Genomic DNA, 15,524 nt, shown 5'->3' on the forward strand with positions numbered 1-15,524 from the left:
AAAAAAAAAAAAAAAAAAAAAAAAGAAAGAAATAGAAGAAAATAGGCTCTTCAATTAATTAGCAGTGATTATGTCTGAAGAACTGTGGAAGACTTTATGTATTATCTTAATAACTTTGTTCAATTGAGCATGATTATTCTGATAATAATTATTGGTAGTTTAAAGCCATCCACAAATCTGAGGCAGGTATAGTTCTCACAGAACTATATTCCCAGATACTTAAGAGGCTGAGGCAGGATAATCACTTGAGCCCAAGACTTCTAGGCCAGCCTGGGGAATACAAAGAGACCCTGTCTTCCAAAGACAGCCATCCATAAGTCCTGCCTTTGTAATTGCTGGAGAGGAAATTGCCACAGCTACTAAACATACAAAGTGTCCATTGGAGGCACCGTTTTTCATTTTCTGTTTTGTTTTGTTTTTATTTGGTACTAAGGACTAACCCCAGGGGTACTCTACATGGTGCTACATCCCCTGACTTCTTTTTGTTTTTTGTTTTTTTTTATTTTTGGTTGTTGAGGTAAGGTTTCACTAAGTTGTTCGGGCTGCCTTCTGAATCACACTCCTCCTGCCTCAGCCTACTGAGTAGATAGCTGCCTTACAGGCATGCAGCACCATGCCCAGCTGGTGGGCACCTTTTCACACAGTAAGAGTAAGCATGCCTAAAGTTTGAATAGTAAGTTATAACTCACAAAGCAGTGTATATGTTCTCACTTTACTTATCAGAACTAACCTGGGCCAATGGATGAAATCCTGGGGAATGAATGTTTTATTGAGGTAGTTAATCCTAGCCATCCTAAATTGTGTATTTTTGTGGGCAGCATTAAAAAAGTTAAAGCTTATTTATAAATAATTTCCTTGAAATACTCCAATATTTGTAGTTTTTGGAACACTAATACCTATCTTCCATTTTATTATATCTTGTTCAGCGATACGTTATAAAAGTTCTTAGATCACTCATCCTCATATTTTTAAAGCTTTCTGTGGAAAAGAAATTGTAAAATGTTTTGTCTATTTTTTTAACTGGTGCTTTTAAAATTTTATGATCATAACTTTAGATAGCTCATATAGCCAAATTAGTCTTGTCACACTTCTGTAGAGCTCCAAAGTTTGCCCTGACATAGTACTTAGTGCAGAATATTGATTGTGTCTTCTAGGAAGAAAGCATAATTAAAGGAAATTAAAACAGTGACACTTGCTAACATTTGTGGATCATTTACTGTTGTGGGTCGTGTACTTTACATGGATGATTTTATTTAATTGCCACAACAGTCCCTATTAAATTTAGTAGCATTAATAACCTCAGTTTGTAGGTGAGGAACCTGTAAATAGTAGAGATACCATTTAATATATTTTTAACCAAAATAATACACTATCCTTTGTCAGAACTCAAGGTTCATGTTTATGAATAGCCTGTAGTACGTTATCATTGTGTTCCTCTTCATGAGAACAAAATGGATTTCTTTGATGGATTTCTTCTTTCTAGCATCAATTTTTTGTTTCCCCAGTACAAGGAATTGAACTCAGGACCTTGTGTTTGGTAGGCAGGCACAGCCCCACTGAGCTACATCCCTAGCCCCCTAGTAGCAATTTTTGTTTTTTACTGGCACAGCTCTCAAAACAAAGCAGTGATTCTGGCAGCCTGAGAAGGTAGTAGCCAGTCAGAGCGGGGACATCCTGGTGGTAGAGGGCTTAGCAAACCTAATTCTTGCCAGTGTAGGGTGTATACATGAGTATGAGCCTTCATCACGTGGTCTGAGTGAGGTGAGAAGGGTGGGGGCCAAAAATGGTGTTTCCTTTGGTAACAATTAAAAATAATCAGCTTCTTTTTTAGTAAAACTGTTCTACCCCCTCGTTTCTTCAAATGTATTAGTATTCTGTCCACACAGCACACTGTGTAGAGCTTGTGTCACCTTAACAGAAGATCTGTGCAGAGGTTTGAAAATGAGACCACCTATTTCAGTTTAAAGTAGGAACAAACAGTGCTGCTTTCTTTCCTTAGGTGGGTCTAAGTCAGACTGCATGTTTGGACCTCCTTCTTCACCTAGCCCTTTGAGACCAGCTGGTCCGTTTGCTCAGGTAAACCCGCTCAGCACTGCGGAGGGTGCTGCTTTGCTTTGTCCTGTGCGTTCACTGCATCTTGTTGGGTACTCTCGAGTCTGTACTGCGCACACCTTCCTGCTGACTAATGCCCTTGTCCTGCCCTCTGGGCCGCTTGCATGTGTGTGTGGCGAGGTCTGCTGGGTCTTGCTAATGTAGCCTTGCATACCTGTCTATCTTTCCATTTAGCTTGCGGACTTCTACCATCTGCATGCCTGATTTCAGCTCTCTTTGGATATGGTTTTAGTCTGTTTCAGGTGCATTCCTTTTCAATTTTTGTTAACCATTCTGTTTCATTTTTAGGCTGTGATTTTACATGAAGACAAAAAGAAACACAAAACAGCAATATTTTTGAGTCCCCAGTCAGGTATGTGGGTTTAAAAAAATATGTATTATTTACTGCATACTTTACCACATGCCATTTGAGACTCTTGCTGTGACTAATGCGTTTTAACAGAGATTGGACATCAGAATCCCTTGGGGTTACTTTTAAAAATACACTTACCCTGTGTTCTTCCCATAAATCTGATTCTTCGGTGGTTAAGCATGGGTCTGTACAATTTTTAAATACTCCAGGTCATTCTTACACGGCCCCTGAGTAAAAACTATGATCTTCAGTGGTCCCTTCCCATGTGCTTGTTTCTGCTCTGAAGTTGCTAATGTCTTACCAGGTGTGTGTTCTCCTGGTAGGGATTGCTTGTCATGCACTAGAGTAAGGAAGAAATTCTTTACCTTCTATCCATTTCATTTATGCACCCTTCAGTGAATACTTACAAACCTCTCTCTATTTCTTACTGAAGGACAGTGGCCTCAACAAAGGCTCTACCATGGTAGATACGTGAAGCCCTTTCTCTCATGTACTAAATATAAGCAATAAAGAGTAATCATAAAAGAGTAAAAATAGAGTATCATTTGATACCAGATGCTGAGGACTACAAACGGAAACAGGAAAGAATGTTGGGAGTTGGTCTCTGAAAAGTAATATTTAATCAAGGAAGCAGTGAAACAAAGGGACAAGTCAGGGGAAACTGAGATAGCCTGTTACATAAGGGCTAGGATCAGTTCTGTCCTTTAGGTGAATGGAGTGAGGAGGGGTAAGAGTGTAGAGTCATTGTCTGAGGCTTCTTTGGCAGTGGAGGACAGGTATTTTTATATAAATGAGCTGAGAAGCCATTAGGGAGTTTTGAGCCAAGGAGCACTATTTGAAATCTGGTTTTAAAGGGTTAGTTACAGCTGGTGGTGTGAAGGCAGTGGGGAAGAAATGTAAGAAACCAACAAGATGGCAACTGCAATAGCTCAAGAGGTATAGGCTCAGAAATGCAGGAGGAAGTAAGGATGGATTTTCAGAAGGTACCAGAAAATTTATTAATAGATTGGATGGTTCCCAGGCAAATTGAGTCAGAGATGGGACTACAGATTTTGGCTTGAGCACTAGAAAAATGGAGGTAGAATTTATTGTATTGGAGAAGACTCGGAAGAAAGAATTTTTGAAGGAAGGAATAGAAGTCAGTTCCAGACATGAAAGTGGAAGGTAGTTGTGAGGTGTTGTGCCTTCTGTATAGAGAAGAGATCCAGGCCAGAGAAATGAAGGTTCTTGTCAAGCCCCAAGTCTGAGCGAGATCACCCAGAGAAAAGAAGCACCAGGTCCAGAACTCCACACTGGAGTCTACACAGGGCAGGTGTATATGAGAGGAGATGGCCCCGAAGCCATCAGTGACTTTGAGAAGATCCTTGTCTCCGAAGTAGAGGAGATAAAAGCCTTAACTTGCAGGAAGGTGGAGAAATGCTTGGAATGGAACTGCAGGCTACCTAACCTCAGCAGTGGTTCAAAGGCCCCTGGCTTGCAAAAATGGTGCTGAAAGCATATGAAACTGAGGCTGTGGTACTGCAGGGATACTTCTGCATCCTGAAAGGGAAGGGAGAAAAGTGATTTGAAAAAGAAAAGCAAAATAGCTTTGCCTTGTTAGTAACTTTTTGGGCATTTTTTCGTAAGTCAATATAAAACATGATTGACATATCTGAGTTCAAGCCTGCAGGTACCCTTAGAACTTGACTTAAGCAATCTCTTTCTCTTTCCCTCTTTGTCTTGTTCAACAAAAAAAGGTTAAAAAAGAAATTAAGCAAATACAGTTAGTATGCACAGTATTTTTAAATTATTGTATACTTTAAAAGAATGAAATTTTAAAACTTCATTGGGATTACCTGACATTGATGTATGTGATGTAAAACAAGGCACATTCAGTGGTCCCTCTGTATTCATTGACTTTCTGCAGTCCCAGTTAATTTGGTTAAACACAGTTTCAAAGTATAGTACAGTACAGCAAGATATTTTGAGAGCGAATTTTGTCATGTACAAACTTGTGTTACAGTGTACTGTTACAGTTGTTCGACTTTATTACTAACTACTCTGTTCTCATCAAAGTGCACCGTAACTAGTGAGTATAGGGACATATCCAGGGTGGGTAGGATTCAGTATTGTCTGAGGTTTCAGGCCTCCTCTAAGAATACATCCCCAGGCAGATGAGGCCCTCTGTGTTCTAGTTTAGTTCCTACACACCACTGCATCTTAACTGCCAGAGCAGTGTTCACATGTTCATCTTTAGGTTAGAGAAACACTGTGTTCCTGAGTCTTGAAGGTTCTTTGCACCCGGGTCGGCTGCTGAGGAGTTGCAGATGCATGGCAGATTCCCCGTCCCAATGCTGGACCTCTTCACTCCTCTCCTGAGGCTCACAGACAAGGATACTGCAGCCTCACTGGGAAGGCTGAGCAGTCTCTGCTTTGAGTGTTGTTAGCAGGAGCAAACATAATGGAGTCATTAACTTACTCAAGTATTTAAACTGCTTTTAGTACTGAGGTGTAAGTATTTTCTCAAGCATACATAGTACAATGATCTAAATGGAGCTAGGGATTTATTTCTCCACTGTGTGGATTTTACAGGGTTTGGGGGTGGGGAGTGGTTGAGGAAAAGATGAAAGTAACATCATATCTCTTTACGATCAGAATTTTAAAGAAATGGGAGCTAAAGATCTGCACCACATGTATTACATCGTTGGGCCTGAAAGTGAAGTTGTGTGATGTGAGGAAGAGAAGCAAGCAGAGGCTCCAGAAAGATGAGCGGCTGCTTCTTGGGAGGGCTTCAAATTGTTCTTGGAGTTAGCAGCAAACCCAGCAGGCAGAGCTCCCCAAGGCAGGTTGCTGACCAGTGAGCATAAGAGTGGGTGGGGGCCAATTGTGAGGGCAGCAGCCACTCACCTGAGAGTGACTCCAGGAGGGAGGGGCGTGGGAGCTGTGCTGCAGATCCTGAGAACTCAGGGGTCGTGGTGAGGCTGCATGTAAATGATTCGAAAGAGTGCTGTTTTTACAACGTGAGCAGGCATTTCCAAAGCATTTTTTGGAGCAAAAGCACTGGTTCTTGCTTGGTCAGAATGCTCACATTGCTAAAATCAGCTCTGCAGTCAGACTTCATGGAGTGATTTCCAGGTGTGTGATCTTAAGGCGGCCTCTGTCTAGTGGGTGTGCCTCAGTTTTCACATCCATCAGAAGGGATAACCGTCACACCCCAGGGTAGGTGTGGAGACCGTGAACGGTATGTGGAGCAGACAGGCAGTGGCGAAGGTGTGCATGTGTTCCTCCGGTGGACATCACCAACACTGTTCTCTGCTGAAAGCATTAGGCTGAAATATAAATAAATTTGAGACAGTCTTGCTATGTAGTCCAGGCTGGCTTGGTACTCAGAGCAGTCCTGCCTCAGCCTCTCAAATGCTGGAATTAAAGGTGTATACCACCACATCTAGCTGTGTTTTATGATAATTTTATAAATTATCCCAAATGGGAGAAAACTGCAGGTGCTAGACATCAGGTGCCATGTTCTTATACCGAACAAGAGAGTCGTGGGCAGACTGCCCCAGGACTCTCTGCTGGTTATTGCTGCCTCCTGTGCCCCATGTACACATCTAACACAGTGCCTTAGATACTCCATAGGAGTAAAGAAAACAAGTGGAAGGGTGACTGAACAGCACATGAGCTTGTGCCAGGCACTTGAGTTTGAATCCAGCCCAACTCATTGTGTGGCCTCTGTCGAGTTTTCCAGGCTCACTGCTCTTGCATTTTCTTCTCAGTCCACTGGAGCTGACAGCCCATAGTCTTGTGGTAAGGTCAGTCCCATACAAGCGAAGCACTTCATAGTCCCTCCCTACTGCCTGCCTCAGTACATTATCATTGCCCTTTGTTGCTCCTATGGAGAAAATATGTAATGGAGATTTTTTTTAATGAAACAGAAGCATATGGAGATTGCAGTACAAGTTACAAATTAATTGATTTTTTTTTTTTTTTTTTTTTAAGACAGTCATTGCTGTGTAATCCGGGCTAACCTTGAACTCACTATGTAGCTTGGACTGGCCTCAAACTCAAGGCGATCCTCCTGCCTCAGCCTTAATTTTTTTTTTTTTTTTTTTTTTTTTTAAGACAGTCATTGCTGTGTAATCCGGGCTAACCTTGAACTCACTATGTAGCTTGGACTGGCCTCAAACTCAAGGCGATCCTCCTGCCTCAGCCTCTTGAGTGCTGGGACTTAAGGTGTGCACCACCATATCTTAAGCTGATAATGAACCCGGCTTATTAACTGATTTTTAAATTTGTTGCTATGGCTTACATTTATGTAGTATGAGAGTCTCAGAGAAGTTTGGTTTTTTTTTTTTTCCTACTCCTTAGCACCTCCTACCTTCATCTTCCTCAAAGAAAATTACTTTAAAAACTACTTCATTTATCCCATGACTTAAAATCTTAAAGATTAGAGGTACAAATCGATGGATACTTTTTTCCCTCATGATAATGTTGTATTTATACAGCTTTTGTTGGTAAGCAGAATTTCAAAACCTATAGCTTATTCTTTATGATCATAAATTTAAAAAAATTGTTTTACTAAATAAGTGGAAACAAACTCAATGTCAGAGACTATAGATCATTATTTCTGATGCCCTTGATAATCTACTACTTAGCTACCACAAAAATATTTATATCAGTTGGATTCTAAATTTTGAAGTCTAAAAACTTCTTCAATGTTGTTTTTTATTAAATCTTAGGGTACAAAAATTTTGATTTTAAATTTTCATAATTATTAGAATATATCATTGATCAAAACAAATGTTAGAAATTTTGATTAAAAAGTACTTTTTCTTGGCCAGGGATGTAGCTGTGTAGTAGAACATCTGTTGGCCTGCTTAATGCCCTGTGTTCAATCTCCAGTACCACAGAATAAAATAAATATATGTTTACTTACTGAAAATGACTTTCCTATAAGGAGGTAGATGGACTGTTTCCCCTTTCAGTCATGTATCTTCAGGTTGGAATCATGGGCATGAGTGAAGTGTGCCTTATCATTTTTAATCTCTTTGTTTTCATGGTTGGCAAACATTGAGAAAGTCTTTATAATAGCAAATTTAAAACAATAGAAATGCTTTAAAAGTAAAAATGGTCAGTGTATTACTATAACAGTGCCACTCAATTATTAATGATATGACCAAAAATCACAGAGCAATGTATAATCTAAAATTACTTTTAATAATCACTAAGTATCAAAATAATTTGGTGAAAGCTAAGAAGTACAATTTTATTGGAGGCATTCATATCCACCACATGTACTAGCATTTCATTTGCTTCCCCACCGTCTCCAAAGAGGCCTTTTAACACAACAAGCTTGTAAAAGGCTATGGGAGAGCACTGCATCCCATAGCTCACAACTAGTTAGGGTTCAGTCATTGTAGGGACATAGTGCACCGGCATCTTTTAAGAGGCATTCTGAGACTGGTGTTGTCAAGAAATCCACATAAACACCGTACTGGAGGCCAGGTATTTTTTTACTACTGGGAAATACATCAATTTAAGATTTGGATGATAAGATGTACTTACCTTTTTTTTAAAAAGTGGGAAAAGAGTATTTGTGAAAGTTGGAAAGGAAGAGTAGAGTGATTCCTGAAAACTGGCCCAAAATATAGTCAAAGGCATTCTCAAGTGTATCAGTTTTAAGAAAAAGTACATAGAGAACTTGAGGTACTGGGGACACTGGGATGTGGCTCAGCAGTGAAACACAGGCATAGCATGCACAAGGCCCGAGGTTGGACTCTTAGTACCAGAAACGTTGAGGAGCTGGAAACTGATTCTCACCCACATGCCTTGTCAAATAGGTTGGAGAACACACAGATCCAAGTTGGATGACCTTGTCTGTGTAACTCTATAATGCATGTATATTTGTTTAATTATTTGGTGAAGATAAATTTTCTCTAATACATGTGAAAGGATAAAAAAGTATGTACATTTGGACCCTGATGCCAGAAGTGCCAAATTGCAATTGTTTACCATCCCAGAGAGTCATTGCCAACTGTGTCCCAAAGCCTGACTTCCCTGGGACGGTCTTTTGCCAATCTCTTTGACTTTCTGTGGTTACCATTGAACTCACACTTTCACATATTTATTTGTGTTTCCTCATTTTTATATATGTGTATTTTTTGTGTCAGAATATTCATCTCTAACTTTCGGAGCAACTTCTCTACCTCACTTTCTTCACCACCAGCAGCTCCATTGTGTTCTTTCAGCCTTACTGAGATATGATTGGTTTCAAGTCAGGCTTACAAAATTTTATATTTTATATGTTTCACTTCTGATACCTTTGATTTTTTACATGGAAAATTTTTATATGATGTCAGGTATAATTTAAAACTTTTAATAGTAGATTACATGTTTAAGTGATATAATGGTAAAACTGCTAGTATTTGTCTTAGAAAAGTAGTTAACAGTTTAGAAAAAACACAATATGGGTCCAAATTATATAACAGTAACAATCTTACAGATAGGTGACAACTGGCTTTTTAAACTTCCATATGTTCCTGCGTGAATTTTTACATTTAAATGGCATAGTATAGAATACAATAAGCCTGCCTTTTTATGTCTAGTTAACATAATGATTTAAAATTTTTCTGTGCTGCTATAATATGGATTTACTTTTTGTTACAGTATTCCATTCTACAAATACAGCACATGTTTGTATTTCTGATACTCAGGCTGTAACTATTTACATCGTATCTTTTTGCTGTTACAAATACTACTGTAATGAACATCCTTCTGGGAAGCTCATTGAGAGACTGTACAGGACTTAGGCATCTACAGGCCAAATAGTTAGGTCATAGTATGTATGTTTTAGTTAGATACTATCAGACTGCCCTAAGGGGAATTCCCACCGGCAATGTGTGGACTATTTCCTCTTAGCTTTAAAAGTACCTGCTTCTTGTCAGCATTTTAATTTTTGACAAATCTGATGGGTGAAAACTGCTTTGGTGTGGTATTCTTGGTTATATGTTCTTGACTGGTAATGCTAAGCATATTTTTACATAGACTTGTGCTGTTTTTTTTTTCATATGTTGTTTTTTTCTTTAATGCTTGCCTTAGTTACTTTTCTTGCTGCTGAGACAAAATACTGGACACCTAAAGTTAAAAGAGGAAAGGTTTATTTCAGGTCACAATTTATAGAGGTTTCATTCCATAGTTGGCTCCAACGAAGGGTGGAGTGGCAGAGAAGAAACAGTTCATGGTAGGCAGGAAGCAGCAGCAAGAGCAAGCCTTCCTTTTTCTGTCCCTTTATATTCCATACAGGCTGCAAGCCTATTGATTGGTGCCACCTCTACCCAGGGTGGGGCTTCCAATATCCATACCCTTAATCCCAGCATCGTACCCTTAATCTGCCTTCACACACCCTAAATCCAGCCATCCTGAAACACATGAGGCTTTGGGGACACCTAGATATAATCCATAGCAATCCCCATTATTTGTTGGTATTCATCTTTCTATATTGACTTGTAAATCCTTTAGATACTGTGATGTGTTTAGGACATTTTTTTACCCATGATTTTTATATTCACTACTGTTTACTTTGACTTGCTTACCCATAGTTTAGTCCTGTAATTCATTTGAAAATGAACTATAGCTTGGGGAAGGAAAACAACTTCTCCCCATCAAAACATACATATTTGGCCTAATACCAGTTATTGAAGAATCCATATTTTCCTCATTGGTGGGAAATCCAGTCTTCGTTATATACTAGTACCTTGCTGTACATAGTCTCCTAAGACTTTTTCAGCTCTTCTGTTCCATTGCTTTATTTGTTCAGACTTCAGGACAAAATATAGTAATTGTCTTATGCTGTGGTTTAATTAGCAGTCTTCATGCCTTTCCTTTACTTGTAAATGTAATTCATTTTTTCTTTAATATCAGTAAGTTACTACTGCATTGTCACCATAAACAATTTTGTATCTGCAGAGTTTCTGGCCAGAGTTCTTCACAGTCTGTTGGTTGCCGGTGAAGACACTGGTCTGTTGGAACAGAGACTTTGAAGGGTCAGGTTCATCTGAGTCTCTGCACCCACACAGAAAAGTGAACATACAGACGCACTGCAGCAGTGCCACTCCAGCGACTTGTGTGCATTTAGAAATATTTGCCTGAATTTTATCACATCGTGTTGTATATACTTTTTTGGGGGCGCGTACCAGGGATTGAACTTGGGTCCTTGCACTTGCAAGGCAGGCGGTGGAACCACTGAGCTAAATTCCTGGCCCTATGCTTCTTAAAATATAGGCTAATTACTTGATTGAAAGCAAGTGTCCATTATCAAGTGTGACAGCTGTGAATAGTTAACAGTAATTTTATGACTCTGGCAGAATGAGGCTTGTTTCAGTGATTGTTGGGTTTCTTTTCTCCCCTCTTTTAGGAAGCCTTTCCAGTAAATACATGGCTCAGGGAAAAGCCTTGGTGAAGAGGAGCCCACAGGAATCATGAAGGAAGGAGGCGCAGCACTCTACCTGGTACTCAGGCATCCGTATTTGCTCAGAAATTAGATTCATTTCACCGGACATAGCAGCATAGATCAGGCTTCAACTTCATGTTCTAGGGAAATGTCAGATTTTTTTTAATATAATGAAATTGTTAATGAAAAAAATTTTAATATAGTCTTATCTACCACCAGTCCCCATAGATGTAAGGATTTTAACAGAAAGCCATGATGTATGTATTTAAGCCAGGTTAAAAGAAAAAAATGTAACTGTGGGCCAGTATTTAAATGAATACAGCTTCATAGTTTTTAATTCTTTAAAAGCACATGAAAAATGGTGTGCTGATAAACCCCCAAGTACATTAACTCCTTTTTCCTATAAATACCTTCTTTGTTTTGTAGAGGGAAATTATATTTATTGTTTACTGAATTCTTGAGTGGAAGGTATCAAATATGTGAACTGCTACTACTGTACTTATATTTAGAAGCATTTCTTTCGTGCGCTTTGTAGAAGCGAACATGAACTGAGTCCTGTTTCTGGGAGCCCTCGGTGGGTGCGCATGCGCAGTGCCACTGACAGAGCGCTGGACGTTTCCCGCTAAATCCACACAGAACTCTTCTGCTTAGAAAAATGAAATGGGGAAAGCAAGTGGCTATGTTTCCCGTTAAAAACATTTTAAAAGGAAAAAGTGACAAATGTACTTTTTACTTTTTATGATAGTCACAAATTAGGGTGGCGAACTTTTAAAAACCCTCAAGGATGGAAGAGCTGCCTGGGCCAGTCATGAGTGTGCTCGGAGCTCTCCTGGGTCTGACTGGAATCCTCCCGGGACTGTTTCTCAACATCACCAACTTTTTCAGAGTACTGCGTGGTCAAAACTATGCCCCACTTTATCATTTTGAAATAAAATCAAAGTTTCAACTGCAGTTTTATCCACATTACTTTCTAATAAGAATCCTAAATGTAGTTAGGAAGATAATCCTGGAGCAGGACCCATGCGGATCTGCTCCTCTCTAGAGAGCACATAGAGTTCTCTCATGCTTTCGCCGTCACATCGCGTGCTCATGCTGGGCCATGAGCAGACTCCGCACCATGTCTGTGTGCCTAGATAAGGTGGTGTTGAGCCAGGTGTGGTGGTGCACACCAGTAATCCCAGGACTTTGGGAGGCTGAAGCAGAAGGATCACAAATTCCATCCTTGTTAACCCTGTCTCAAAGTACAAAAGGCTGGGAACTCATTGCAAAGGACCTGAGTTCAATCCCTAGTACTGTACCAAGAGAAGGAAAACAACTAATTGAGAGCATATAGCTACAGAAGAATTGTCTCAAAATTAAGAACTTTAGAATTTGCAAGTTATGGCAAAATAAAGCAGTTGTTCCTTACACAGTTTGCACACACTGGGTCGCACAGCCCAGGCTGACAGCTCTGACTTTCCTCAGCTGTTGGACTGGTTTCTTTTGCCTTCAAGCATAGGAGTCAGCTGGGAGCCAGCTTTGGTCACTGAACAGCCTGTCGCTGCCTTCTGTTGTCTCTGTCCTTACCACAGAAGAGACGTTGAGACCAGCCTAATTTGTGTTCTCTTGTAGGTTTTATTTTTCTGTTTGGGTGTGCCTGTGTTTTTATTTGTAATTAAGAAAATTGCCTCAATCTAGAAATGTCCCTCCAGTGAATTTTGTTTTTTTTAGAAAGTATGTTCTTAGTTTTATTTTAGATAACTGTCTTTACTCCGTCTCTCACCTCCATGATCTTTCCTTTTTATCGTGCTAGAAAACTTCTCAAGTTTAATCTTCACGTGACTGACATTTTAGGATTACTCTGCTGCTACTTCTCACAAACTTGTCATTGTACTTTGTTTTTAACAACTCACCGGTCCTTTTGTTTTCTCTTCCTTTAGCTTACACTTTCATAGAAACAATTTTTAATATCCCTTTTTTAAAAAAAGCTCCCTACATTTATTCTGATTCCTATATAGAATCTGTCCAATGTGTTTGGGTTTGAAATGTCGATTCCTCACACTGGATCTAGAGCACAATAAGTAGCATTTGAGTTGTGAGTAGCATTTTAGAGAATGGATTGCTCTTGCCCCTTCCCATGGATATTGTCACAGTGCACCAGTTGGGACGCAGGTGCATCTGTGCCATGTCCAACATACAGGGCTCAGGGAGTAGTCTGTCTTGAACACAGCTGGCCCTTGTGTAGTAATAAGTGGCTCACTACCAAGATTCTCCTTGGCACTTTTTCTCAGAACAAAAACATGAAATCCTTTCCTGTTGGGGGTGTAGGAGGGGATGTAGCTGCATCCTCAGCCTGAGTACCTGGGATTACAGGTGTGTACCACACCCACCTATAAAATCAGTTTTTTTGTTTTGTTTTTTTGGGTACTGGGGATTGAACTGGGGTCCTTGCACTTGCGAGGCAGGCAGCAGAACCACTGAGCTAAATCCCTGGCCCCTATGAAATCAGTTTTTCGAGCAGTGATCAAGAGATCTCAACTTAATCAAAATCCATTGCTTAGTGTGGACAGTATTAGCAATGTATAGGCTTAAAGATATTTTTTAAAGTATTCCACACATGGTCTTAGCCAAAAGGTCAAGAAATTTTAAGTGTTCTTGCATAACTCACTTTTATTTTTCTTCTTGAAATGTGCTTCACATTTTAAGAATGCTTTAAAGAAAAATTTTCCCAAATGGAAAAATCCTGGACAGATCGATCACTGGGGTTTATTATGTTCTAGGCAAGCGCATGTGCGCACGCACACACACACACACACACACACACACACACACACACACAAAGAATACCCCCAATAAAATTAAATGTTCAGAATTTTTTTCTTTGAACTCAGGCATGTTTGGACAGCATCAGTCAAAAAAGTCACACTTCAACAAGTGGAATTTTAGACATAGGATCCAGCCTTGTCAGTTTTCCAGCTGTACAACAAGCCCCATAACCTTGGGCAGATCTTTCCCATCCCATAAAATGGAAGTCATACCTGCCATTCCAGAGTTTACAAGATCAAGGGAGATCTGACTGGGGAAACACGTCATCTAAAACTGAAACTAAATTCTAAAGGACAGTATTGAGCATCTCCCTACACAAGCCAACATATTAGCAGAAACCTGAAAGTGGTTACAGACTGTGAACTGCAGGTTTCTCCAGCACTTCTCATACCCTCTTCGTCTCTATGCTATAAGACAGGTGTTTCTCTGAGATAAAAGACTCATGTACTTTTCGTGAGAATTCTAACATACCAAGCTATTTCAGGGGCCTGTGCCAGTTTCCAGTGACGTTAGGTATGCCTGCTCCACTGGCAAGTATTATGTAACTTAGTGTTTATGGAGAAAACTTGCAATCAAGTGGAAAAACTGAACATTGGAATTAAAGCAGAAGAAAGGCTTTTAAACATACAAGTGATCCTGAAGAAAAATTTAGGACTAGATTTTTTTAAGTAGCATGTATTGCACTGTACTAGACTTGAGATTTAGCACCATTTGTAAAAAGTCATGCCATTGTTTCTGTGCTACCCCAGTTCATGGTTGTGTGGCTGGCAGGAGACGATGTGCTCAAAGAATTTTGTGTTTCTGTCTTGTACTGGGGATTAAACCCAGGAGCTTTCCACAGACCCGCCTCCCTGTCCTTTGAGGCAGGTTCTTGCTCAGTTGCCCAAGCTGGGTTCAGATTTGTAATCCTGCTACATTATCATACCGTTCCCAGTATGGGAACGGTGTTGAATGCTTGTAACCCTAACAGTCTGAAAGGCTGGAGGATCACAGTTCAAACTTAGCCTGGGCAACTCAGCGAATAGCAAGACCCTGTCTCAAAATAAAAGTTCAACTCAGTAATGCAAAAACAGAACAAAACAGTTCCTTTCAAACCTGTAAAGTTCAACACAACTGTAGAGCATTTCAATAAATGAAAATATGATACATGACATCTTTTATTAATACATTTTTTCCTTTTAGAGCAGTTTTAGGTTCATAGCAAAACTGGGCAGAGAGGACAGAATTCCATGTATTTCCTGTCTTCCCCCTCTCCCTCTGCGCACCCACCTCCCCGTTACTATTCTGCACCAGCGTGAGGGCGGCGCTCTATGGATAAACCTGCACAGACACACCACCATCCCCGAGTGTAGTTTACACTAGGGCTTATTCTGTGTTGTGTCTTGTATGGGCTCTGACAAATCTGTCCACCGTTATGGTAACAGTTACATCTGTGGTGTCGTTAACGGCTATCAACTATGACAGCATCTATTGAATATATTAGCCCAGGAATAACTACTTAGACATAATTATGCCCCTCAGCAGCCATGACGAGGTCTCACAACAGGTGTACTGACGTACACAGATGACCAATCACGCCCTACAGTGGAGTCAGGTTTCACGTTCAGCGCCAGAAGAAAAACTGCTTTAGTCACACCCTGGAGTAACCCGGCAGCACGGACTCTGGTAATGAAGTTGCACTGCCCCTCTGCGTCTGAGTCCCTAACACTGGCTTCGCTGGGAAACTGGGTGTGGCGTCTGAAAGGGGGGGTTCGCGTGCCCTTTCGGGTGCCCCTTCCCAATTAGGCCACTCACGCACCGAGAGGTCCGGCAGGAGATCTTTATTGTAGG

The 15,524-nt window shown here is 40.3% G+C and overlaps 1 protein-coding gene across 5 annotated transcripts in view; it reads left to right on the forward strand.

The window, feature by feature from the left end:
• Tut7 (terminal uridylyl transferase 7) overlaps positions 1 to 11,857 on the forward strand; it is a 59,452-nt gene extending 47,595 nt beyond the window's left edge. For 4 of the 5 annotated variants that reach the window (XM_010605503.2, XM_010605504.2, XM_010605501.3 and 1 more), the window contains 3 exons: positions 2,000 to 2,076; positions 2,401 to 2,464; positions 10,854 to 11,857. In XM_010605503.2, the coding sequence (XP_010603805.1) occupies positions 2,000 to 2,076; positions 2,401 to 2,464; positions 10,854 to 10,921 (209 nt within the window). In that variant the 3' untranslated portion in view covers positions 10,922 to 11,857. The remainder of the gene's footprint in view (positions 1 to 1,999; positions 2,077 to 2,400; positions 2,465 to 10,853) is intronic. The other variant, XM_010605502.3, reaches the window with a different exon arrangement.
• Positions 11,858 to 15,524: the final 3,667 nt, after the last annotated feature.

Source organism: Fukomys damarensis, unplaced genomic scaffold (genome assembly GCF_012274545.1).
Source record: "Fukomys damarensis isolate Sample0158 unplaced genomic scaffold, DMR_v1.0_HiC HiC_scaffold_4, whole genome shotgun sequence".
NCBI classification, from domain to species: domain Eukaryota; kingdom Metazoa; phylum Chordata; class Mammalia; order Rodentia; family Bathyergidae; genus Fukomys; species Fukomys damarensis.